Source organism: Strix aluco, chromosome 8, assembly GCF_031877795.1.
Source record: "Strix aluco isolate bStrAlu1 chromosome 8, bStrAlu1.hap1, whole genome shotgun sequence".
NCBI classification, from domain to species: domain Eukaryota; kingdom Metazoa; phylum Chordata; class Aves; order Strigiformes; family Strigidae; genus Strix; species Strix aluco.
The window spans coordinates 12,403,814-12,431,419 of NC_133938.1; the positions used below are offsets into that span (position 1 = coordinate 12,403,814).

The following is a 27,606-nucleotide window of genomic DNA, read 5'->3' on the forward strand; positions in this document are numbered from 1 at the left end:
CAGTTAGGTTTCAGCTGTATAAAGAAAGGAAGGCTTTAGCTTCAGACATCTCATCACAGCTAATTTACCTTATATTCATCTTCTATACTATTTACATTTAATATATACACAAACACAGATTTAAAAGCACTCAGAAAGTTCTTAAAAGAAGAGAATGATAATGTATCTACCTTCGGTTCTAGTATTTATTTATATTCTAACCAGAGTTCCAAAATTCACACAGAAGATAATACTGATAATTGTTCGTTTTACACTGGTGATGGAGAACATAGTCTCAACACTTAGTATTTTGTTTTTAAGGCCTGGCTGTGGTTACAAGGCAATGTCAGATTCTTCTTTTTAATTTTTAAAGTTTGCGGATACCATGTTTGCCAATAAAAACAAAGAAAGAAGATACCACCAGTTTCAGGCTTGGCGTGAAGGCCATGGTCACCCAACCTGACCTCTATATGTGCAAGTCACAGAAAGTCCCTCCTCAAAAGAAATAAAATATATCTTTTAGAAAATCACCAGTTGTGTTAAAAAGTCCACAACCTTTTTTGCCAAAAAGATCACTGCCCTAGAGCATTTTTTCCACATGCATTAGAAGCTTGTACAAAGGTCAAATTAACCATTCGGTCAAATTTTCCATTTGATGAACCAAACTGAGATCCTTGAGCTTCAACAATATAATGTTCTTGCCAATCTGTCTTCTGAACTGTCTTCCAGCAATTCTACAAACTTCTTGAAATGCAGAAGCCACATGGTGCATTAGAGAAAGCCATAAGCCAAATTTAAAGGTAAATTTTGGTTGATCTGTTATGATTACATTCCTCATTTCTGAGCGCTATCAAATGGCAGTGCAACTTTCCACCCTTTCAGAGGGAAACCAATTCCGAAGAAACTAACACTTCAGCTAACAATAACTTCTCAACACAGTAAGATGCATGACTTGTTAACGTGTCTTAAACTCTTTAGAAAACACTATTGCAAAGCCTCCAGGCACTTGAGGAATGCTTTACTCTGTTCTCCCAAGTAAAAAAAAAAAAAACCAACCAAAAAAACCAACCAGCAACACACTTTACTACTCCAGATAACTTAATCTGTCACTTCATGACTGAAGTTTCCTAAGGATTGCATCACCTGGTACCACCAGTGAGCTTGACCACACATCTGTATCATGCACTGACAATATAATTTGTTTCATTATTCAACACACAGAACTCTCTATTCTTTGAGCAAGCTCCTAGTCAGACTGAAATCAATTAAGCGATTGCCAGTGACCACTCAAATAGCCCAGTATTTCAAGACTGGTCTCCCCTTGAACCAATCAAGTGAGAGAATAATGACACTTTTCAAGACAATTTCTGCAGATCACCCACCTTGAAGGATAAGTAGTCATCAGGGGAAGAGGGGAAAAAACTCCACAGTAATTACTTACTTTGGGAAGATGACAGTCATGAGCGCTGATGCATAACCAGGCTTGCACACTCCCTCAGAGAAATTTGCATACTTTGATGCCAATTCTGGAGGCCTGTGAAAAGATAAGTAGAGAGTCAGGACTACTCCTGGCTATGAACTGGCTTTTGCAACCACCCAAGTTTTTTTTTTTTTTCCTTATAGCTTTCCTGAAAAACAGCTGTGAGGAATAACAGCAAACACAGATGGGCATTCATTTGTCACAATATAGTGTCACAGGAGAACAACAAAGGATAGGGTTAAAGATATCTGAAATACCACTAAACTACTAGTTTTGATGAAAGATTTTTATACCTAGGAAAGTAAAGCTCATGGAAGAAAAATATCAAGACATCATTTTAGAATTCAACCTTTCAAAAGGAAGAAAACAAACAGCACTTTGCTTTGGCTATTTTTCTAAAGTAAGATCAAAGCTAAAATTATAGAAAAGTATTTAGAGTATTATTTAGAAGATACCTTTCCAGCATTTGAAACAAACTGCTGAGCAGTTCTGACAGGCTATCATCAAGGGATGCATACTTTCAGTATTTGGAACAGACGACATGGCTGCTGTTCTGTTGAGATGCGTCTTAATTCAGCTTGCTTAGTGATTTTGGGGCCAAATTTAGAATATTGGGGTTTTTTTCATTTAGTTTTTGTACGGAAACAAGATTAGCAACTCCAGAAACTATATTTAAGTCCAGTACATACTTTTACCATAGATCTACTGAGTAACCTGGTATCCTGGTTTCGGCTGGGATAGAGTTGATTTTCTTCCTCATGCAGGTACACTGCTGTGTTTTGGATTTAGTGTGAGAATAATGTTGATGACATACTGATGTTTTAGTTGTTGCCAAGTAGTGCTTATCCTAAGTTAAGGATTTTTCAGTTTCCCATGCTCTGCCAGGGAGCAGGTGCACCAGAAGCTGGGAGGGAGCATGGCCAGGACAGCTGACCCGAACTAGCCAAAGGGATATTCCATACCACAGAACGTCATGCTCAGTGTATAAACTGGGGGGAGTTGGCCAGGAGGGGCGGATCACTGCCCAGGGACTGTCTGGACATCGGTCAGCAGGTGGTGAGCAATTGTATTGTGCATCACTTGTTTTTCTTGGGTTTTATTTCTCTCTCTAGTTTGCTATATTCATTTTAATTACTATTATTATATTTTTAGTCATTAAACTGTTTTACTTTTTTCTCTGATTCTCCTCTCCATCCTACAGGGGGCGGGGGGGGGGGGGGCAGGGAGAAGTGAGCAAGTGGCTGCATGGTGCTGGCTGGGGTTAAACCATAACACATGGAAAACATTTAATTTTCCTAATCACCACCTGCAAAATTTTTATATTCATCCATTTCATGAAAACATTACAAGAGTTAACTCACTTGTGCTTTCCAAGTAACATTAGATACCTTAATGCCAGTCACAGTATGAGAAATATTAATATTCCTTTAAAAAAAAAAGCATTTACAGTTACATGCTCAATATTCAGTGAAGTTGCAAGTGTTAACTACTGCAAAGAGTCAATCAATAATACCGTATTTATTACACCATTTTGTTAGCAGTAGGCAAGTAATGAAAGGTTTTTTCCTACAAGTCAACAGTAGGAGTCAAATGAAATGACAGTACAGATCCACAGAGCAGATCCAGAAAAATAATTTTGAAGAGCCCATTATCATCACAACCACGTTTTCTTCTCCAGGCATCACCAACATGTACATCACCAACATCACTTAACTAGCAAACTACTGCTAAACTGCAACGAGCATGGATTCAGAGAGTTTCAAATGAGTGGACCCCTGAGCTGAAGACAAGGTCCTGGTGGGATTGTGAGCAGTGGTGCAAACAGAACCCCAGCTGGCAAAATTACATATCTGAATGACAGTAACACCATGCTGAACTGATAGTTGCTGTCCTTCTTGTACTGATCCTGGGGTTACTTCCCAAGAGATCACTAGCCAGTTCCAACTGTGTGATCAATAGATGGACAGTTGATTTTACAATTAGCTGCATACACTACAAAACCTCCTAAATCTGTAGTTCTTAAAGAATAAAATCTATTTCTGCTGAATAAAAATCTAAACCTTCAACAGCTGGAAGAGGTAATGAACTGGAGAAAATAAAGTATATAATTTCTTCAGACCTTTGCAGATGAAAAGCACTGGAAAAAACTTAAGAACATGGACCCAATTCTAATTCTGTCACAGATTTCCTGTATATATTTTACTATCACAATTCCTCATCTATAGGATGGTAGAACAAAAAAATTTAGCTATTCACACCATCACTTATTTACAGCAAAGTTTATATTTCTCTAAATATATTATATAGACATAGAGAGATAGATACAGGTGTAACATTGTCTAGCATAACCCAAATTCACAACTTTGGTTTCCATAGGTGACATTATAATACACATCTCTAAATGAGAGAGATGAGAAAGCATCTAAGACGTGAGCATCTAGAAGTTTGAATCCTGAAGACTTGCACTGAATGATTTGTGTTCTGACTCCGGTCAGGTTGTCTTTAGAAATAGGCACAGGAAGGAAAGGCCTGTTGCTGACAAAACAGAAGGTTTTAATGCTGCTAAACCATATCCCCTTCTGACATAGTCAAAAGGGACAGCAGAGTGTACAGATCAGAGCTTGTTGCAACATTTTAGATACGAAGAAACGTGGGAAATCTTAATCTTTATCATGCAAACTTAAGTGTTGCTGGATTTTTATTGTTTAAGCAACATAGAGAAACCCCTAATAGCAAAATCTTAAAAAACAAGTAGAAAGCGACTGGACTTTATCTGCAGCCACCACGGTAGTGAGTCATTGCTGGCAAACTTGTATAACTATTTCAAGAGCAGGCCTTTCTCAAATGACCTCAGTGGTCACACAAAATATCTTGTGCCACAAACACAGGCATTTTTCTCTTTTCTGATTTAATGGCGCTTTCATTATCAAATTAAAATGTCACTCAGATGCCCATCATGGTGTTTCTGCAAAAGAATAGTAGGCTGAAACCCTCATGCATTTGAGTCGCACAGAATGCCAATCAGAGCCGCATACTGATGGTGGAGCTGTCAATTACAAAACCCACAAAGATAGTCAAGAGCTGCTAAAGCCTGAGGGGCCGAGCTGTTAACATTTCTTGGATGTGATGAAGTTCATGATCCGGAGTGCCAGAGGCAGAACAATTCTTGTAAGCCAATTGTAGCTGCCATCTCGCATCATTCAACATTTGCTCATCTCCTTTCTTCTAGCCACATATTGAGCCAGCAGGCTACAGAAAACTAGAAATGGGCACTCTACATTTTAAATCTATCTAGGGGCACATTTTATTGCTTCAACTGCTTCAGACCACACAGCACACACTGTCATTGCCAGCACATTGATAATGATAATGTGCTACATCAGGTGTAACTCAAAGCAAAACATTTAGAGTAAGGCGGGATACAGCCTTGCTGCCTACCGTTCTGCTACCACATGAAGCTATCCAAGCTAACATAATTGTAGATATATACATTTGCTTTGTGTTTTTTTCCTGCAAGATTCACAGATCTTGCAGAGATTGCTCTTCCGTAAATCAGACTGCAAAACATCCCGCATGAAGTGCCCCATAGAGAACTATACATTTTTCGAACAAATCCAACTTTGTAAAAATCACACTGCTGTTAGTAGGTACACAATTCCATAATAAAAAAAATGTGTACAGAACTGAAGTGGATGAATAAGCATCTCCTTCTTATCTGATGACAATGTACTTATTATACTGCTGCATATATTGCTGCTTCTCTGATTATGTTTCTTATTTCCAAATGGAAGAAGCAGTATCATATTCTGCAAAGGCTGCCTAACAAATTAGCAAAACATGGTGCACAGCATTACAAGAGCTTATGTTTGATTCTCGTTTTATAATCCTGAATGCTGCTTACAACAGATGGGTCAAGAACTATGCACCAAACCAAACAATATTACTTTCTTAGTGCTTTACTAGTAAATAGCTTCATCTCACAAGCTCCATTACTGTGCCTGGAAAACACGGCTATCCCGATCACACAGAAAGCTGTTGCAGTAAGCCAGGCGGGGCTATCATGACTCTTACGGCACAAAGGTGCAAATCTCCTCTACATTTTCCAGGTCCAAGCACATTATTCCAGCTCCTGATTCTCATGCTCCTAGTTACAGTGAAAGCATCAGCTGGGTTGAGCGAGGTAGTTAAAGAGCTAGTGGAGACAGCAGAAAGAATATAATTAGATGACACCGTGGTCCCTTAAATTTTGCTGAGATTTTGTGCAGGAAAAACCAGTAAGACAATAAATTTATCCGGAGTAAATGAGGGAAACAATTCATAGTCAGTAACTGTAAACATCTGCAGTTTTTAAACAAGTGCCTGCACGAGGGTCAAGTTAAAGGGAATTTATTTCACTAAAAGGAAAATGCACTCTTGCTTTTTTTCCTGACTTTTTTTTCTGACTTTTCTCCTATGAGACTAGCACACATCCTGAATTAAGATTTTCTGTGGTTCTCTACACTGTTATGTGGACATCAATCTTAACAAAATTTCACAATTTGGATAAGTTAAAAATCCAGCTGCTTTCAGAGGATTTAGAAAAAGTAACAAAATTTTTCCTTCTGCTTGCATTTGGCAGACGTCCGTCTTCTTTTAATCTCAAATAGGAAAACGTCACCATGGTTAATTCCTTCATCATGTCTTGATCAAGGACAGCATGTCATCCTCATAGGACTGGAATCTAAACCGATTTAAAAAAAATTAGTAATACAAACTCAGTGTTTGGACTACTAAAAAAAATGTCTGCAACTAAGCTCATGTAATTGAATATTACAAAATACACTTTAAGAGACAGATTTTGCTGCTTTTCCTTCAACATGGAATTTAAATTGTGAATTGTAGAAACTGAAAAAAGTCAACTGCTTGAGATTATTTGAGGACTGATTTCTCTTGCTGTTATTCTTGCACACAAAATGTATGTACTTATACATATCCAAAACAAGGAAAAGGAGTTTTTTGACAATGTGCTCTCTAGGTTGTCCCTTCATCCTGGGGTTTCTTTCTCTTTGGTCCAAAATAACTTGAGTCTTACACCTATACAGCAGCTCTACAAAGTGTATGTCATGATACCTGAAGAATGAATAGGATATGAGATGAGAACATGAAATGAAAGGCACATAAAACATAGTGGTTATTATGAAGTAACAATGAAATAATATCAGCAAGTAATTTGGCAGATCAAAAAAGGGCAGATCACTAAATCAAAACAGTTAACACTGAAACCCCACATCACACCACACGAAATTGAGGGCATTTTGTTTTAGATAGGATCCCAGTGAGATTCCCTGCGCCAGACGCATCCATACGTACATGGCTCAATGCTGGCCAAAAGGCCAAGTTCTAGTTTGGACTCTTATATTTTGTAGACTCCTGGAATAAAGCTTTCAGTTTAGTTTCCCCCAGATAAACCCAGGACTACATTTCAATCAGCATACAGTAAGAAACAATTACGGGATTTGCTTCAAAATTGCAGGACTGCTCCAAACAAGTCACTAATGAAGACACAACCAGAATGGCTAGAGTGTACTTTTTTTAATATTTTAATTAATAACAAAGGGTCACAGATCTTTGAATGGTATTTGGTTTATACATCATTTATAGCCTAATAAATACACAGTTTCCAGTCCTCAATATGCTTTTTCATAGTATCTCATAAGCTTGTAAAGCAATAAATTCCACTTGAGGGGGGAAAACCCTGAAACAAAACCATAAACCAGCCTTCCCTTCCCAACTGGCAAGGACTTATGTTAAAGAGATAGATGACAAAGTGCATGCCCCATCAACTCTCCCCTTCATTACAGACTGTCAACCTCACAGCAAATACTACCAGTTCACTTAAAGGCATGGGAGGACACCATTAGCAGGTCTGGTGATACAGATCTTTTACTCTCCTTCAGCTACTGCTATTCAGTCAGAGGAAGAAGAGTCATTAACAACAACAGAGGACATTAACAACAGCAGCAGCCTTCACCTACATAGTAGTTAATTCCCATACACCGTTAACAGCAAGGGACTGAAAAAACATATTTGCACATCTGACTTTATAAGTAGAGTCATGATCATCACGTCATTTTGACAGGCAGAATTTCCTTGAGTGCAAGACACTACGGAAACAAGATGAGCCAATGAACCCTCCTCTTGTTGAACGTGGAGCTCCAGCCACGTACCAGGAGCACAGCGTGGGTTAAGAAACACTGAGACAGAAGTTTAAGGAACTCTGATTACAGCTCTGTCAGAAGTTTCCAAACTTTGGTTCAAAGAACTACATGGCCTGATCATGTGATATTTGCTATTTTTCTAGTTCCAGCTGAGGAAAAACTAAACAAACAAAAGAAAGGAATGAGGAGATAGAAAGAGGAGGAAAAGCAGAATGCTTACACTGAAAGAGACAGGAAATGCATCTATCACACTATAGCCAGCTAAATAGATGTAAATATTTTCAAATGTTACTTCAGTATGTAAGCAAATTCCTCAAGGAGGTTGTATGACTGAATACAAGGAAAGATGGCCCAAATCCCTCTTTCTAAAAAGATATGATGCATGCTAAAAAAAAAGTCCTGTTCTGCTTCTCCACCAAGAATTGTGACTTCTCATGAAATTAATTTCTTAACAGCAAAGATAATCAACACATACTTTTATTTATTTGGACTACACAAGAACACCAGCTGAAGAAGATTAGGTTACATTAAACGGGCCTAGGAAAAGAAAGTTTTAAAGACATTCCACCAAAACTCATGACCCACTTCCATAGCCCTGAATGAAGACACAACATGCAATCAGTGCTACCCTTTGGGAAATGCACGCTAGGCAGAGGGGCACTAACAGCTGCAGACCACTAACAATGGCAATGTGTCAGTCAAAGGAGTTGTGAGCTTATCATTAAACTGATGCAGAGTTGCCTCTGTTGGAAATCTCAAAGGCACGTATGTGATCACCAAGCATCAACTCTTCTGCAAACTCTTCTGCATTGGCAAAAACCCTTTGTGAAATGTCATCTTTGCACAAACACACTGAAGATGTTTCCATCCACAAAAAAGGCACAAGGATCCTACTTTCTTATTAAATTCCATTCCAAGTCTTTGACATACTAGGAATTAGATCACTGGGCAGAAGAAGGAATTTCAGATTAGTCTCAGCAGTAATAAATACATAGAGATCTGAAGAAATACAGCTATAAGTGATTTCTCTATTAGAAAGGGCTTTATCATTGTACCATCTCTTATAATTCACAGAATCCAACAACCCTGCCTGGAACATCTCAATTAATAACCCTTATCAACTCCTAAAAAAGTGTTGGGATCCTTGTGGACAAAAGAATCAGAAATTTAAGCTAGAAAGTTTTTTTTTTTGTTTTAAATAAATAAATAAAGAAACTAAATGCTGAATTTATAAAACCAGATTCAAAGGATGCACATAAAAAATCCAAGAAAAGTCCATGGCACATTTTGTATGTGACCTCATGCTGCATATTCCTCCAAGAATTGAGTAATATTCCTGATCTCCTTTGGTTTTTATAAACTTTCCCCTTTTTTAAAAATTTCTGTTTCTATTACATCTTACCTTTAAGACTAGTAGCACAGAGAGAAAGCAGAATTGTGTTCAAATAGACACAGATAAAGAGTAAATAAAACAGACAATTTCAGGCTTTGTTTGTGTTTTTAAAGAAATGTGGAAAGGAGAAAACAACTGGCTGAAATACCAATTGTTAGACTAAACAAAAAGCATGAAATACAGAAATTTTATTTTCACAGAAAGCAGCTGTTTACCAAAGAAAGGGGAAAAAAAAAAAAGATGACTGCTTCCTGAGTTTTCAATTATTTATTAATCTTTGGACAAAGAAACTTTTAACTTAATGATGAAGTAACTTGCTGATAATCAACATAATTCCTGCTTGTATATTATTGGACTTTTATCTATTCTAGCTTCCATAGATCCAAAATGACTAGTTTCCATCCTCAGTAATAAATATCAACATTTTGGTTTTACAGATAAGAGACAAAGATGACCTAAATGGAGGACAGTCACTTTTTTGGAGATGGGATGTGTTAGGGCTCACTTAGTAGTCAATAAAAACTCTCTCAGCAGTCACTTGGGATCCCTACCTGAACTGCTTTCTAAAGGAATTAAAGAATGTCTAAATAAATTCTGTTTCCCCAAAGTCAGAAATGATAGTGCTCCCTAATATTAGAACGTGTAATTCTCAAAAGTTGCAAAAATTAAGTGCTGTGAGACCTTTCAAAACTCACTTGTTAGCACAATGGCCATAAAAAGTGAGCCAATTAAAAGTCTCATGGGAAATAAAACACTCACCTATCACATCCATTTTTGGCCAAATAAAAAAATGCAGGAAGATAAATTGAAATGTCATCATTTTGTTGCTGTAACCCTTAAGTCTTCATCACCAACCCTCATCTGTTACATCTACAAATAGGCAATGCTTTCTTTGGATCCGGAACAGTGTTTTTCTATTTGTAGTGTAATGAATCCAGCAGTGCAGGTCCAAGAGAGAGAAACAAGTGCTAGAGAGATGAGAATAAATAATTCAACCCAATCAGAATTCAGGAATCCCCCGGTCAGACTAGTAGGAATCAGTACACCTGAAAACAAAGATACTGCCCCAAAGCCTACAGTTGTGGGGGAAAAAAGATCAACTAAGAATTCCTGAAGCATCATAGCCAAAATTACAGTTTTACATCTGTGGATACTACTGTTTAGTAGATTAGAATGTCAAAGTCCAGTGCTTAGCAGTTTTAAAAGCCAAATGAGAAAATCAGTTACACTAAGGTTTTAATCACCAAATCTTTCTTTTGAAAAACGTAGTTCATTTCATTGCAGAATACAGCCAGGCTATGGAACACTTCATTTCAGAGAAACTCACAGTGTTTAGCTAGGTGTGAGAGCACAATGGCACAGCAGAATGCAATGGAAAAGATCAGCAGTGATTTATTATTCACTATTTCCCATATCATTGGAACATCAACCAAAATGATCCCAAAGACAGTAAAACACTGACAGAAGGAAGCATTTCTTTTCATGTAATATGCAGTTAATCGATAGATTTCTTTACATTGGTATGTTATAGGAGACAGATGTACAGATGGGATCAAAAGCATCCCCAACTTGGGAACACCAAAGCTTCCTCTCCTCAGCAGCTGGAGAGCAATGCTGGAGCAAAAATTGCTTCTCACCGGTGTATTTTTCTCCTTTCCTAAACAATTCTAGGGAGCACTTTGAGACAAGACATTGGGGCAGGTGAATCTTTGGTCTGGCCATTTTTATCTTCCCACAAATAAAGTTCAACCCTTTCTGTTGCAGTAGCAAATCTATTGCACAGGCAAGTGGCAGAGACCAAACCCTAGGGGAATAAATCCCACTTGGAAAAATCTCTCTCAGCTACCTGATAGCAAAACTCTAACAAGAACAGTTCACAACACCTTCCTTTTGTGGTTTCTTTGGTAACTTTGCAGGGGTAAGGGTGATAAAGGTTGCCCTTTAAACTTTTCTTTGGAAGATCTGGACAGCTTAGGAAGGAGTAACAACTCTTCTTAACCAAAGAAAAAGACGACTCTGGATATGGCAAGAGCATTCTTTCTTTTTTTATTTCCCCCCCCCCCCCCCCCCCCCCGACTGGACTGAAATTGAGAGGAAAAAAAAAAAACATTGGTCAGTGAACAAATTGCTTTAGATGGTAAGTAGAGGCAACCTCACAACTGGGGAATGTGATTTAGCAGTAGTTTTACAAAATGCTGTATATCATCATGAGGCTCTGAATTTCTCTCACTCTTCTTTCTGAAACAGTAGTCCAAAGAAACCTGTCTTCACTGACCTATATTAGAGATAGTTGTAATGAATTCAAACAGATATCTAATTAATCTAGTAAGAACCACACTGAAGTCTTAAGAAGAGGAAGGCTACATATTGGGAGGAAAATGTTTCCTCCAGAAACATTGCTGTAAATACATAACCTGACCTGGAGGAACCCTTGCAGATACTGTGACTAAACAGGCCCTCACAAAACTAACAAAAATCCAAATTGCTTCAGGGTAAATAAGTAAGAATAGCCAGAACCCTTAACAGTAAGAACAGCTGCAGAGCCACCCAGAAAAAAAAAAACCCACCCTCTTCTGTTTACTCCATACATTGTTCTAGTGAATGCTCTTCTGCTAATATAACGTCTTCTTTTTTCTTTCACATCAAAGAGCAGCTGCTTGTCTGAAAAGGCCATCCAACCAACATCCAAACTGCCATATGTAACCAAGATGAGTCAGAGAACAGGATAAAGTTTGTCTCAAAAAAACTGTGAACAGCCCAATTAATCAGACCTTTCTTCATCTTATATCACCCCTAGCTTCACTGAACATCAGTCCTACATCAGAAGGAGGTTATTTGTGGCTCTGCAAGAGAGAGGGAAGTGGTTTTCTAAGATGTTTGGTGTACAGGCCAAAGGAGAGCTCCAAGGCTCAGCGTTGACGGAAGTTTCACTTTTCAACAGGACAAATTCTATCCTCTCCTCCTTGTTAATTCATCAAAATAGTAACACTTCACAAAAATCACCTAAGCCTGAGTTTCACAATGATGAAATACAGCTTTGAATCCTGTACAGATCAGAGTCCCTGACTCAGTCAAATGACACAACCACCTTTGGGGATTTCTGCCTTCAACGATGTAAAAAAGGGTCACTAAAAGAGGATGAAAAAGAACAGGAAGAAGGCACTGAACATTTTGCAGCTGTATAGGACACCGCTCACATTTTTCAGGTCTTCAAGTTTAACCCTTTTAAAGTGTCAGAGCAAATATGTTTCGAAGTAGGAATTAAAAGGTCTGAAATCAAATTGAGAAGTATCCAAACATATTCAATATGCAAATCAAAAACATTTTGTTTGTTGGCTTTTCAGATTATCCTTCTTTAATGAGCTGGAACAGATTGCATGGTAGACAAGGAAGAAACAGCACACACATGTTTAGTCAATTTTCTGTCCCGCCCTTTGTGGTCCTGATTCTCATTGCCGAGAGCTGGACTTGGGCCGCAGCTAGTGCCAGGAGTAGCATTCTGGCCTGTTTTCATTTCTGCTGTAAACTGAGAAAATCACATAGGCTTCTGTGACACGTAAGACTACAAACTATTTCATAGAAGTTAATTGTTTGGTTTTCTCAAAAGCAACTAGAGAAAACCTCATCTGAGCCTCACAATTCAATTCAAACATCCATAACCTCAAAAACATCTTACAGCAACAATTGCTACACAACTCCCTCCCTGACACGGCACATCAGACGCAGCTGTAAGTAACCTTTCTGCTGCAAAGTAGCCTTCATCATGTTTTGTTCACTGCAGTGGGCATCACACAACACCAGCTCTCCCACCAGCCCTTGTGAGGTCTGGGGTCCTTTAGAATACTTCACCAGTGCAGATTTGGCAAGTGTGCCAACAGCAACGTCATGCTTCCTCAAGGAAAAAGCATATTCTGTATTTATCAGCTAATCAAAACCTACCTTGTCCTTCAGTTCTAGAACAACTTTAAACAGTAAAATATATTTTTACTAAGCAAGAATTACTGTCAAGTTTCCAGTCATAAGACTGGAAGCAGAACAAGTAAACTAAAATACACCTCTGGATTATATTTAACAGGATTCCTTCAGTCTCTCACCTAAGAGTTCCTCTAGTTTATCATCTCTGTAGGATGATAGAGTTGAGTCTCTCACCTAAAGTTCCTCTAGCCTATCATCTCTAAGGATCATGGTTTCACAGCATGTCACTACCTGACAGATCACCATTCTCTCTTCTGCTAGGCAATTCTTCTCAAGCACAGCAACAAGGCTTACTGCCTTCTTTCAGCATAAATGAAATATTGTTTTCTTACCTAATAGATCACAGCTGTTAAAAGTATGTCTTGGTTTTACTGTCCTTCCCCAGCATGCAAGAAGTCTGTATGCATTTGTTTCACCAAACTCTTCCCTGCCTTGATGACCTACTACATATTCTTAAAAGTTATGCATGGCATTCTTAGCACATACTGACAGCAAAGCTTTGACATCTCTGGTCACATTACAGCAAAGCAGAAGACAAATTTAGAGGCAGACTGAGTAAAGTAAGCTGTCTCTTCCCATACACCCCGCTTACAAAACATCCCCACAGCCAGCTACAGAGAAATATAAATTAGGAGCTGACAACGAAGCTGTGTCTAGATACCACAGCACGTCCATTCTTCAGAGTAAGTGACATGCTTCAGAGGCAGGCTTGATAAACAGTATAATGTTCCCTTGCTGGAATATGCGTGATTTCCATTCAACAATCAGATAAGGATCCCCTAAAACATTTCCAGGGGGAAACAAAAGGGAAGTAGATTTCTCTTCGGAGGTGGAACAGTGCTTGCCTGCAAGAAGGGATGTATGTCAAGCCAGACAGGTGCAGAAGAGTTGATGCTTGGTGATCACATAAATGCCTTTGGGATTTCCAGAGGCAACTCTTGCATCAGTTAATGATAAGCTCCCAACAACTTTGATTCAGGACAGGCAGCAATAAATCACCTGTTTCCACAATGTGTGCTGGTACTTTGTTCATTATGACCAATATCAAGAATACAATGACGAACACCAGTGTTTTAACATAAAACCATATCAAAACCCATGATCCCACAGAACATATAGTCCTTGCAGTAAACTGTATAGCCAGCTAGAATGAGACTAATTCCTTTAACTTTCTTAATGCAGTATTTCTAACCTCTTTAACTGAAGTTTTGGGAATGATCACTACTTAGATAGTCCAATCCATTCAATTTTTCTTAAGTTATTCAGAGAGCAAGAAGGTCTTTGTAGGAAGATATTCAGTAACTAGAAACTTAAGAAGCTTACCAGTGCAGAAGCTGACCAAAACTGAAGTAACTTATCTCTGAGTTTTAGAACAGTTTTCTGAAGGAAGAACATGAACTGTGGCTTTTTATATGCTCTTCTTCCAAGAGGATAAAGCAACAGGAGGGCCCCATGTCATTTATGAGCTTATAGATAATCCCCAAATTGGGTTTTGCTACTGAAGTAAAATTAGCCTTCTGTGAATGCAACGACTGTAAAAATCTTTGCTCAAACAACAGTTTCAAACAGAAACTTGTAAAGTTAACTAGTTGTAACCATATCCACCCCAGGAAAACATACATACATAAAATTAGGTTAATGCTACTGTGGTGAAGAACTACAAGCAAAGTAAGTGTTCCACCTTACAGATACGGAGGGGAAAAAAGAACTGAGCCTTTTCTTTATAGACTTCCCAGTTTTCATACAACTAGACTCGTTGGTTAAAAGAACACACCAATGTGCAAACCCAGTCCTAAGAGGAACATACCAAGAAAGAAATCTATCTCACAGATACCTGGCACCTTCATGGACATTCACTTGAAGAACAAGACCACCTAACAAAAAGTGTTTCCTATTTAATATGCACACTAATTGGAACTATATGTATTACAGGGTTTTTTTCGGTGGAAACTTATTGGCCATTACGTTACTGTGCTCAGAATCAAAAATGGGTTGAAAAGCTTATGAATCACTCCTTTTTGCTTTTAAAATATTTGTACATCAACTTTTCTGCCAAGAATATGGAGAACCCCTAGTGTTTGAAGATTTATTAATAATCTCTAGCAGTCCAAAAAGTCCTCAGCTACTTTAGAAATTCTTGCAAAGAATGTTGTCCAGACATTCCAATTCTAAAGCACATAAAAACTTAGGTATCTGCTGCTTGAATTTTTGTTGTTGATACTAAGGAAAGCACTTTTTTCTCCCCCTCATCCAAACAGAACAAAACTCCATGTATTTATTGCACACTTCTGCCTTTTCTATAAATACATTACCACTGTCTTCCCTTATATTCTTGGTAAAACTGTTTTTCCATGAACACTTCTTTCTTATGAAACTGAACTTATTGGGGCAAACAGTATAAAACTGCTCTAAACAATGCCCAGCCATTCATATTTTTTGCTTTACATTCTTTTCCCACATGGTTTGGTTCATAATTACTTCCAGCTTCAGGAAACTGGCCCTTTTAAAAGCACCAAACATAAGTTTTTGACTTTGTTTGCACTTAACAAATCAAGTAATGAATCAATTCTATCTAAGAAGCCAGTAATTCAGAGTTCTAGAGTCTTTATCTTCTCTATTGACTGAGGTTGTGTCTAACACAGGAATTCCGAAGTTATCTAACGGAGACCTACATGAGGAATCCTTATAAGAATTCCAAAGGATCAAAACTGGAAAAAACTGCAATGAGCTAAGAGCAGCACAACAAAGAAACAGAGATGGCAGTTACATCCCACCCAAACGTGGGAGGTTTGATGGATGAACAACAAACAGCCTGGTAATTGAATTGCTGAATAGCTAGAGTTCATTTTCTTAAATATTTGAAGTGCTCAAACAATTAGTACAGATTGAAAGAGATTAGGTAGAAGGACATGAATTAAAAGTCAAAGAAAAAACTGAAATGAAAGAGAAATAAATAACCAACTGCCAGGAAAATACCAATGTCATAAAGCATGCTAAGCCTTGAAATAATCTTTCAGAAAAAGCATCAAGACACTCTTGCTTGTGATGGTCAAAATCCCTCCATCTAGCCTGTGCAACACACCCTTACCCCTGCCTAGGCACTGGGACTTCTCACTTCTTTTCTTTTCCCCCCTCAGGATCATAGGAATACAAAAAGACAAATGGGAAGGAAAACAGGGCAGAAAGAAATCCCACAGCAGCAGGCACAGGGAAAGTCCAGCATTCCAACACGTTTGTTGCTTATTTTTACAGTGCTTAATGGCAAAGTACCACACATAGACACAAACAGTTTCAAAGCAACCTCCCACCCTAGGAACAAAATGGAGGGAAGGCACTCTGTTTCAATTCTTCATTATTAAAACTCTGAAGTAAAGAAATTTCAACAAACAGAAGTAACCCAATCTGTGTGTTTCCCTTGCCCAAACTCTCTCTGTTTTTACGGTCTTTTCAAAGTCTAGATCAAGTTTCATTTGAGTTTGCAGGGTGAAGATTGTTATTTCTGGCTTCCCACCCCACCCCCCCGACTCCATTTCTTTGTCTTTTCTTTATAAAGCAAAGTTTGAAATTATCATGAATATTAAAAAAATCTTTGTTGCACCTCCCAAATCTACTCTATGTCTAGCAAAGCACTGAGCCCACTGGAAAAAATATTTCTCCTTTTAATTAAGTACTACCTAAAAATTCCCAAAGTACACAATATAAAATATATACCATATATTGTATAAATACAGTATAGTAACTATGTTAGTACTCTGTTATTGTGGTCAACCATACTGATCTCGTAGTCATTTTTGTAATTGAGAGGGGTAGCAATTTTTTTTCCCTGTTTCTACTCTTAAAAAAATTTACTTTCAAGTTAACACATCATAATACCCACTATCTTTTTGTTTAAGTGAAGAATGATTCCAGTAAGCTCAATCACATCTTCTAACATTTCAAACTTTATGAGGCAGTGGTTCTTCTCCCAAAGTCAAACCCTGGGACACTTCCTCCATCATTCATCTGTCAAGATTTTAACATCCAAGGTTTCGAGCTGTCTGTGGCAGCAGGTGAAAAGATCCACCATCACCCAAGGGGAGCTTTTTTCTCGCTATTGTTTAGAAGCATTAAATTGCCAATCTAACTGCTAAAGTACATTTGAAAATAGCTTTTGAAGGATGAGTTTGAAAGGAGGACCGAAGTAGCAGTCACTAGTTTCCATCCCACCAAGTAAGTGGTACGTTGGCAGACTAAGGAAAGCTGGTAGAGAAACATGAGGGCAACAATGCAAGGGAAAAGCCCCAAATCACATGGATTATTACAAAAAAGGAGCTTTTCACATGCGCAAGACAAGTGAATCTACACTTCTAACATGCCAAGGCATAGTCAAAGTAATCGTTAAGGTGACTAAACCAAGCATTCACAGAGTCGTAAGTAACAGAATAATGAATGACCATGCAGCTGGGCCCACTAAATATGCATTAAGACACAGTCTATAACTAACTACATGATCATATGTTGATTCTCCTACAGAAATCTCATGTAATTCAATGCAAACTTAGATTTTGCTCAGAGAACAATTCAGAATTTATAGTCAATGAGACTCTTGTTTCTAGGACCTGGCCTGCCTCAAGGAACTACTACAATATAAATATTTAACAATAATAAAAGCATGCAACCCTTCGCCAAGCACAGATGTTGGAAAGCGACTGCAAATCTTGGCATTTGATGGCACCTAGTAATCCATTGGCTGAGTCACTAATGTGATTGATGGTCTTAAGATGTTAAGGAACTATTGGCCCCTCCAAGAATTAAGACCTGTGAATTTTATCATATTTTTTCTATAAGTACTTTTCTCTGTGCAACCAGTAAACGTTGCATTTTATTCCTAAAGGTTTTAAAACGGTATGTGGCTCTGCGGCTTGGGAAACCCCTTGACCTGGGAGAAACGGATACAACGGGCCTGTTTCTGTACTTTGTACATATTTTGCTAATTTTGGTAATATTATGGTTGGTACAAGCATAACTAAAAGAAACTCCTTTTGCAACAGATCTTTTTCACTTATCTGGTCCTGAGGAGCCTTAGGTCTTGTTTTGACTGAGGAAACAACTAATTCATCAACTATGCTGCCTACAGATGTCCTCAGCTTTCCATTCATTCTGTATTTCATTAACAATCTCCACCTGCATACCATCCTGCTTTTTAAAAGCTAAAAAGACTTTCCAGAGAAGAGTTAGCCTAAGCACAGGCAGCAGAAAGGAAGCGTCTTCCTTCTTGATATTCTCCTTTCTGACAAGGTCAGAGTAACAAGACTTCTGGTCAGAACTGGCCATTCCCATGAAGCATCTGTACAGTATCTTTAAAACTGGCCATCCCCTTCCAGGTGAGATTCCTAGCCACAGCAGGCTCCCCAATGCTATAGCAAGGCATGCATCAGACATACAGTTCCCACAGAAAACACTTCTCAAGTACTTCTGAAAGATTTTCTTACTAAAGTGAACAAATCTGGTTCATTACAATTTCCATGAACTCAAAAAGAACCAGTGAACAGAATCATTACATTGCTGTTACCACAACAGAATGTATTATACCTGAATAACATGCCCTGGACATCTACACGGTAGAGGACACTAAAGTACTAATACATGAAAAAATTAAAGATGCTTTGTAGAAAATGTTAGTCCTCCAGGTCATCAGTTTAAGTGACATCAACTAACACAGCCAGAAACAGATTTTGAAGAAATGAAAGATTAAGGAAGAGAGAAAACTGATTGTTGCCCCAAGGGCTTCAAGTCACGTAAGACTCACATGCTGTCAGTTAAGTGAACCCTATAAAGTTATGATCTATGGCAAAATTCCACCAGAACAATTATATCACAACAGGCGTAATTAAATTATTTCTGCCAACAAGGTCACCAGTGCAGAACATATTACCCCTTTCAACTCTCAGCAAATTTTTTTAACCAGAAAGTGCTTCTACAATAGTACCATCTTGACTGAGTCACAGAAAGCACTAAGTTCCACTGAATTCAGTGTGTACTTAGAAAATGTATTTGGTACCCTGAGCACACATGGTGAACTTGTGAAACAGCAGCAAATTCCTCTAGGCTGTCACCCATTTCTCTTTGAAGATTTAGTATGTTTCATGGTATTTTCAACTTTTTTTCTGGCTCCCTTGCTATTGAAAGAAAAAAAATCAGAGTAATTCAGGCTGGAAGGGAACTCTGCAGGTCATCAGGTCCATTGTCAAAGCAGCGCCAGCTTTACTTCCACAGAAGAAACAAACAACCAAAGGGAAAAAAAAAGCCAACCTAAAACCAAAAGACAATTACAGTAAAAAAAAAAAAGTTATTTCACCTATGTATAGTACTACTTTGTTCCTTAACTTAACCTCATAATATTTATTTTAATTATGCTGATTTTATTACAAGCCTTTCCAGAAGCTAACTTTATGGCTTTGAAAAGCAAACATGTACATTTAAGGTGCTATATAAATATCTTTTAAGTAGTCAACAAAATCTTTCTTTTATTAAAAATAATGGAGAGTCTTTATCATGGGGAGGTTTTAATGAAGAATTTTAGGGTTTTAGAAGCCTTCCAGCAGGTAAAAACTTCACTTGGCCTCATGCTAAAGTATAAGAAGGAGCAGGCCACGTCTCAAGAGAGCTGTAATCGCGGGGAAAAAAAAGGATGTAACAGTGGCTTGAGAGAAAGGAAGACTCAATGGGACTTGCTAAAAGCAACAAAGAAAAGGACAACAAACACAGAAATAGGAAGAGCAAGACTGAAGCAGTAGTTTGGACACAGCACACACTGATATTCTATATAAAGCCGGTATGCCAAAAGTGTGTGGACAGTCAATGGGCACGTTCAATAAATCTAACATTACAAAATAAGCAAAGTAATCTGGAAAAAAACCCAAAATCAGACTACTTAAAAAACGTTTTTCCTTTACCAACACCAAAACATTCATTCAAAGGTTACTTACCCACTGCCCAATTTTGGACTAATCTCTTTGCTTTGACTTCTACATGTATAAATTGAAGATAATGTAACATCTCATCCCACAGTGTTTTAAGGGTACATATGCTATTGTCTCTAAATCACAAGGATGTCCCAATACATAAAGTTCAATAAAGAAAATGGGTAACTATGCAACCAGCGTGGATTCTAGTCAGCATGCAACAAAAACCGCACAGAACACTACATTAAATGAGACCAAAAGAAACCTTGACCAGCTATTAATGCAGTAAATGCCATCTTTCCTGTGCTCTGTGATACAGAGTCTTTAGGGGTAGGAAAACCAAAAAATAAGTCAATATTCCTTCTCTCATGCGTGTTCTTCTACAGCACCTTTTTGCCAGTGAAGTTACTACAGTTGAGTTTATGTACCCAGCTGCTTCTGTAAAAGAAGCTTTTACCTAGAGACTTTTATCATTTCCTGCAAACAGCAGTTCCCAACACACTTAGGAGGCTTTTCTGTCATTTATGGAAGTTCCCCAGCTGCTCAACAAGACTAAACTCAAAACTGTTACACCCTTAAGTACAATGAAACTTTCTAAACATTAAGAATGGTTTTTATATTCACATTGTACAGGAGATGCATTCTCAAGTCATTCAAAGCCACTAGATTGCTTCAGTGCCTTTTTAAGTAGTAGAGGCAAAAGGCTTTTAGCAGTCGTTTTGCTCCCAATACCAAAATTTCTGCAAGGCTGTTGACCTCAGAAACAGAGTCGCTAGTGACGCCTAGTGTTAAGAAGTTCAGTCTCAATTTGACTGATTTATGGCAAAGAGGATGAGTATCATCCTCCAGCACTTTGTTGCTCTTCTGACATAGCAAATGGTCACTGCCTTGTGTTGAGGTTCTTTCCACTCCAGTTTACAAACAAAAATAGTAGCATCCATTTTTAAAGAAACAAGTGGAAAGGAAATACAAACTTCAAAGCATCCCAGTAAATTGCAGACTGACACACCTCTTGCTTTGAAATGTTTAATACATTCTTCCTCACTTGGAAGATGAACAGTAGGATATCTAGAGCAGACTGAGTGTCATGGCTTCAGGTGAACATTTATAGCCTCTTGATCCGTCATTAAGGAATTAATGACAGTGAACCACAATCCAAGCCGGCCAGCAAAGCCTAGTGTAAGGAAAGAAGTTGTAATTGCCAGGTTGCTGTAGGACTTGGCTGTCCCAGGTAGAAGTGTATAATCCAGTAAGCCAACTGCCCAGGCAACATTAAATTTGCTTACAACAGAAATCTGTAACTACAGAAACAAAGAAGAGTCCTACTGTTCTACTTACAATTTTGAGTCCAGGTTCAGGAGAAAGCCCAGTTTGTCATATTCTGGAAAACAAAAGCAAGGGACACAATATCATAAAAACTGCAAGTGTCTCCTCTGCAAAAGGCACCAAAAAGCAGCAAGTCCTTATGGAAAAGCAATAATCATTTCTAGCAAAATAGCTACATAGTAGTTTCCATTTGCTAGCAGCTGTTATCACAGATTATTGTTACTTCAAGGTGTTCCCAAATTAACATTTCTGAATCTCCAGAAAATACTAAAGCAAGAGAATGTGCAGGTAAATCATTAATTCAGAAATCACTAGAATAACCAAGATATCTGTAGTCATAAAAACAAAGCACTACTGAAACCATGCATACAATGAGATACAGAGTTTTCTTGCTTGCAGTAGAGATCATTCTGCCCATAATTTGTATGACACTCTTCCTAGGTCCTGACGTGGTAGAGCTTTGAAATTTTTTTTGATTCCTTGTCTATTCCAACCCACAACTTTGTAATCAAGCAGCCCTTCTTCAAGAGAAAGTCACTCAACTGTGGAAAAAATGCTTCAAGTTCATGTGATGTTGTTCAATAGGAAACTGCAAAGTCACAGTTTATGCCACGAACAGGGAAAAGCTACAGAAACAAAGTCATCACTCAGAACATCTGTAACTCCTGTATCAAGTAAGCTTTGCATTCAGCATCTCTGAATACACTGTGATCTTGTAAATCAACTACTTGATACAAAAAATGAAACTACTAGAATTCACAGGAGATACACAAGAAAAACCAAAAGGTGTAGTGTCCTTGCGTTGAGTCAAGCTCAGGGGCCTCCTCACACTGAGAACCACTGGGTCTCACTACCATACAATAAAAAACCAATACAAACAGGGAAGTAAAATATAATCCCTCCAGAGCTTAATGATCAGGATGTATTAAAAGAAGCAAGAATTCTCATTGCCTTTTTAGAAAGAGCTCAGTGGAAATAGAGAAGTTTGCTTTCCTTTATGAAACACCACCAGAATTTCTGCTGCAGTAGTTTACCTAACAAGATCGCAAGCTTTTCATCACTTACTGGCAGAACAGGAAAGCCTAAACATGTACTTAAGACAAAATGATTGCACCAGACCAGATAGGTCAGTGTAAACTGTACCATTGATTTCAATCCCGTTAAGATTTAATTCCTGAGCCAAGGCAAGAATTACATCTGACATAACTTAGGTAACAGAAATTGCAGAACATGTGTGCACTCAATACTGGCACATACTATCTGTTCTCTGCCAGCATCTGCCTGCCACCCACCATCCTTGTTACACTTGATGTTAGAAATGCACCTGTGCATCTCTCCTCCACCTTTCACATACTGACAGTTGTGTTTCCCCCATGTGCTGCTTTCCTCTTAACTTCCTCCCAGCTTATTCCTCCCACAATAAATTATTTCCTGTCCAGCCTTACCTCCTCCACATGTAGGATCATGGATAGCAACGTATCCATTCCAGAAAAAAAAAAACTTCAATTTTTATTAACTCTTCCTTCTTCCACAGACAACATCCATACTGAGCTAACAGCAGAGATTATTTTTTTATTATTCTTTTTTCTAAAACATCTACAGCCACTGACCAACCTGTCATCCGTCTTATCCCATTTGAGCTAACATTTCCCTCTTCCCAATAGAAAATACAAGAGGAGGAAATGCAATAAGAGATACATCACCTCTTAACCTCAACAACATCCTGGGCTTTCTACTAACTCAGCACTTCATGAGCTTTGCAGCCAAGGCACCAGAAAATACACACATACTAAATGCTAAACGCCACCGATGACATACCTCCATTGCAATGTTTCATAAGATCTACCTTCTGTTTGTCACATGCATTTCACCTTCCATAGGTTTAAAGTGGTTATTTTTGATACTCACCAATGATTACTAACAGAGGTGTAAAGTAATTGTAAAATTATGTATGTCAACTATCTTGCAACAGGCACTTTCAAAAAAATGTATCAAGTCTAACAAAACAACATTTCAGGTTTCAAACTAGAAGCACAGGTGTGTTCTTGATTTTCAGTAGCATGTAAATTATCCTTTCAGGCTGTAACATCAAACCAGAAGCATCTGTGCTCCTTTCTCTCGCCTGGCTGGTGAAAAATGCAAACTACTGCAGGCAGAGAAATGCTGCTCTCACCATGGGCCATGTCACACTCATTGGGGCTTTTGGAAGTCACAGCATTACTACTGGCTTGGAAATTAATTCTATCGCATGCTGCTCCCCCAGGAAAGACACTAGGAGCCTCTAAATTACAGATTAGAAGTTAGCTGCCTTTTCAGCAAAAATTAGAGTCTTGTTACAGACTTCCAATGTCATTTAGCCGTATCACTATGAATACAGGGGCCAAAAGTCACTGCAACACACAACAGTGCAGCCCACATGCTGGCTGGAAGTGGTTTGGATTCACAAAAGACAGATAAAACCCCAAATACCAGGAGAAAGCCAAACACACATAGCCCAGCTGCAGGAAAAGGCAATCCATGTCTGGAGTTATTTATTTAATTTAGAACAAAATAAAACGCACACCCACTAAATCAAAGACAAGTACAACTGAGTCTAAAATACAGTATGGTCAGGGTGTGATGATTACAGGAGATGGACTGAGCTGATCACAGCTCACTGCTAGAGAAAGGGGCAACCCCACTCCTACCCTTTCCTCCCTTAAAAATACTGGCTGCAAGAGCCTGCCTCGGCACTCACGTAACGTCTCTGTGCCCTAACCTACAAGATTGCTTTCATCTCCCATCACCTTAGTTTAAAGCCTTATTCACCAAGTTAACCATCCACACAAAAACATTTATCTCTTTCATCCAGTGGGATAAAGAAGTGCTAGAATATTAGAGAAAACAGAACAAAGCAGCTAGAGAGAACAAGGTAGAAATACTCCAGCATCTCCACCAAGAACTAGCTTGGACCAGCTGGCCATGTTAACTCTGGTTTGATGTTGGCCTCTGCCAACATCATCATGAACACCCCCCCGTTAGGGGGTCTCTGCACTGAAGCACAATGCAGAGCTACCACTGGCTGTAGTTCTGGAGAACTCCCTTCAGATCTAACCAGGTTGGAAGGTCTGGTCCAGCTCAGGCCATGCCTGACCCACCAGTCTCCAGACAAGGCATTTATATGGCTGTGTGGAATAAGATTATATTTTTTTAAGCCAAAAATGAGTAAAGGTAATAAAGAACTTATTTTGCATCCACTAGAAGAACATCATGGAAGAATCTGAACAAGAATCTGAACATTCTCAGCCCGCAAGAGACTGAAAGGCCCATGAGGGATAAAAGCAACAGTATTAAAAGAGAGCAAGGCAATCTAAGGACCACGCTCACTTGTGCTAGGAAGCTACAGATCTCAGCTGACAATGTGGTACAGTCGTGTACAGAAGCACAGAAATGAATGAACATGGGAAACGAAGTTTCATCATGCCCCATAAGAACAAGAAGTCTTCTTAGGTCAGAAATAAAATGCATTTCTACATTTCCAGGAAGATCGGAATTGAATAAGAATCTAATAACTGACAACAATTCACAATAAAGCATGTAATTAGAATTATATGAACAGAAGTACAGCCAAGCATAGCAATTTCTATAAATGATGACAATCTTGTGCCAAATTCAGTGCTGGTATTAGCATGGAAATTTCTCCCAAGTATCCAACAGAAATCCAGCTACCAGGCAGCAAGTGAGAAATCATTGTCAATGTCTATAAACTCCCTACAGACCACCTAAAAAGCCATAAAGCACTGTGTACAATATCTAACAAGTTTTCAAACTGCATTTTGCATCTGAGGCCAATATAGCTATATACCAGCAAAATGGGCAAATTTTTCCCCTTATGCTACTAATCTGAAATCAACAACCCAGGAATTAACTTGGCTCACTGGTTTTATCCTCCAAACTACCCGTAACTGATTTCACTGATGACTTGAGTAGTATTCATTTAGCAGCTAGCTACTTAGAAGTACAGTACAAATAACTTTGCCCACAGAAATAGAAAATTAATTTAAACTGTTTTTAAAAGATGAGCTATATGCGGTTCTAGTTTTCTCTGTGTTGAACTGGTAATTGCAAGTACAGTGGGGAAGGCAGAAGGTTCCATTTTAGTTATTTTATTCAAAATGTTCCTGTTTGACAAAGAGATCAGTATGACACTCAAGAGACTCTCCTATCAAGAACAGCTCAGACCACCCTGATACATTTCATCCTGTCCAGTGCAGTTTGGTCTCTGCGGAACTGAGGCTCCAACTGAGCTAAGCCTTCGTCACTGTCCACATGCAAGTTCTACATCTGTGGCAAAGGCCAGGTAAAATGACTAACCCTGCAATGAAAAAGGTCAAACACCTCACATTCACCTTGGACAAAGAAAACACATATGGACAGTTATAAAAGTTCAGCTGATGTAAACCAATTCTGCTAGAACTCAAGAGACAAGAAAGAATTAATGAAAAAAGTCATATGCAATGGATCAACTGAAAAGGGCAAAAGAAAGCTTTTCTTCCAGGGTTAAAAAAATACTGCTCAGGATTACTGAGCAATAGTGAAAGTACTGGACAAACAAGGACTTAATGTTGCATCCTTTCCTTAGGATTTTCACTTTAACCTCTTCAGTAATGGAACTTACTGATGAAAGCATTATTTTCTGAGGCTATTTAAATAACTGAGAAAAAAAAAAAGATTGCAAAGCCAAGTTCAGAACAGGTAGAGCTAAGGCCACCTGGGCTCCTCAGCACTGCCCTGCATAGACTGCACACATGCCTATGTTCACCTGCGTTTACTCTTTTGCATCCAAGTTTAACAGTCTTTTCATCCAGGTTGTCCAAGTGACATCAGGGAGAACCTTGAGTATACTGGTAAGACAAAGCCCAGTCCTTGGTGTCTTTCCCTGCTTTGTAAAAATACACAGAAGCAGCAGAACTGACATCTGTAAAGACAACTGCTTAACCCTTGCGGCCCAGCACTAGAAGCATCCCTCACCAATCTACGTCTGTGTATACCTATCCGCCCATTTGACATTTCTACCACGTGTTAAAAAAAAAAAAAAAGATTCTTCAACAACTTTTAATGCAGCCTCACTTAAGCTTTCTTTTTTTCTGGGGAGCAGAAGAACTTCATTAACCAATACTACTTCAGCAAAACTTGGAATTTCACATCTATTAAAAATGTTCACAGACTGTGCAAACTGATCTAAAGACACCAGTTCTGCTGCACCAAGCTCAATATTAATTTTCCAGATACTGCACCTGATGAAGACGGCCATATTTGATGAAAATGGATACACCAAACACTACCAGAACTACTGAAATACAAACCTGTGAGTTCAAAGAGGGGAAGGGAGAAATCTGTCTCCAGTCACAAACCCCTGCATGCCCTGGTGACACCTAAAATCATGAGGATACTACTTATTGTTTCAGTTTCAGATTTAGCAGCAAAAGGAAGTAATTTCCAGCCCTATACCTTCAAGGTGGTTTTCTTCCCCCTGTAATTCCTGATTGGGGCCCCCAAAGACATCCGGCACAGCTCTGCAGCCTGAGGAAAGCAATACACCAGAGGCATCTCCTTCATTATACACTGCAACCACATTATTCACCCCCCAGGCACAGAAAGAACAAATAAGCAACCACTTGCTGATATTGCTGTACAGGTCATCCATCAGGAAGGTCTTTTGCCTGCTTGTCTTACCTCCAAAATAGGTGTAACAAAAGAAAAAGGTCATTCTAACATATTACATTTTTAAAGGCTCTGGTTACCTTAACATGGACTATGTAACTCCTTTCCTAATAACTTTTTTCCCAATAAAACTATAGCAACCTTCAACAGCAGAAAAGCAACTGATTGCTTTAAGCTGAATTTATTAAATACACCAATAGATGAAAAATTTCCTCCTATGAACTGCATATGCCCTTTTTCTTTTCCCAGGGAGTCATCTGTTTAAGGCCAGACTGCAACCTTTGCTAAATAAACAGTTGTTTCAGTTACTACCATGTATCTACTTGGCTAATGGAGTTAATGCTGCCCTACTGAATCTTCCAACATATTCTTTATTTTAGAAATTGTATCATATTTCCTAATAAAAGTCAAGAACAATATTAACAAAACAGTAAACTATATTGGCTTTTAGTGACTTACAAGATGAACTGACTTGATGGAGAGAGATGCCACGACAGAAAAATCCCATTAAAATACTTTTATTTTGAGGTATTCTTTAAGCCACTTCTTGGCATTTGCACCTCAACTCATTCACAGCTGTATTTTCAACTGGAGGAATAGAGCATTAAT

General features: G+C 38.4%; 1 protein-coding gene across 10 annotated transcripts in view; it reads right to left on the reverse strand.

Moving 5' to 3' along the window:
- Positions 1-27,606, reverse strand: part of ST3GAL3 (ST3 beta-galactoside alpha-2,3-sialyltransferase 3) — a 202,714-nt gene that overhangs the window by 116,685 nt on the left and 58,423 nt on the right. For all 10 annotated transcript variants that reach the window (XR_012624126.1, XM_074832220.1, XM_074832228.1 and 7 more), the window contains 2 exons: positions 21,307-21,349; positions 1,421-1,513 (listed from right to left, as the gene is read on the reverse strand). Coding sequence is in view for 9 of the 10 variants with exons in the window: in XM_074832220.1 (XP_074688321.1) it covers positions 1,421-1,513; positions 21,307-21,349 (136 nt within the window). In the remaining variant the exon portion in view is untranslated. The remainder of the gene's footprint in view (positions 1-1,420; positions 1,514-21,306; positions 21,350-27,606) is intronic.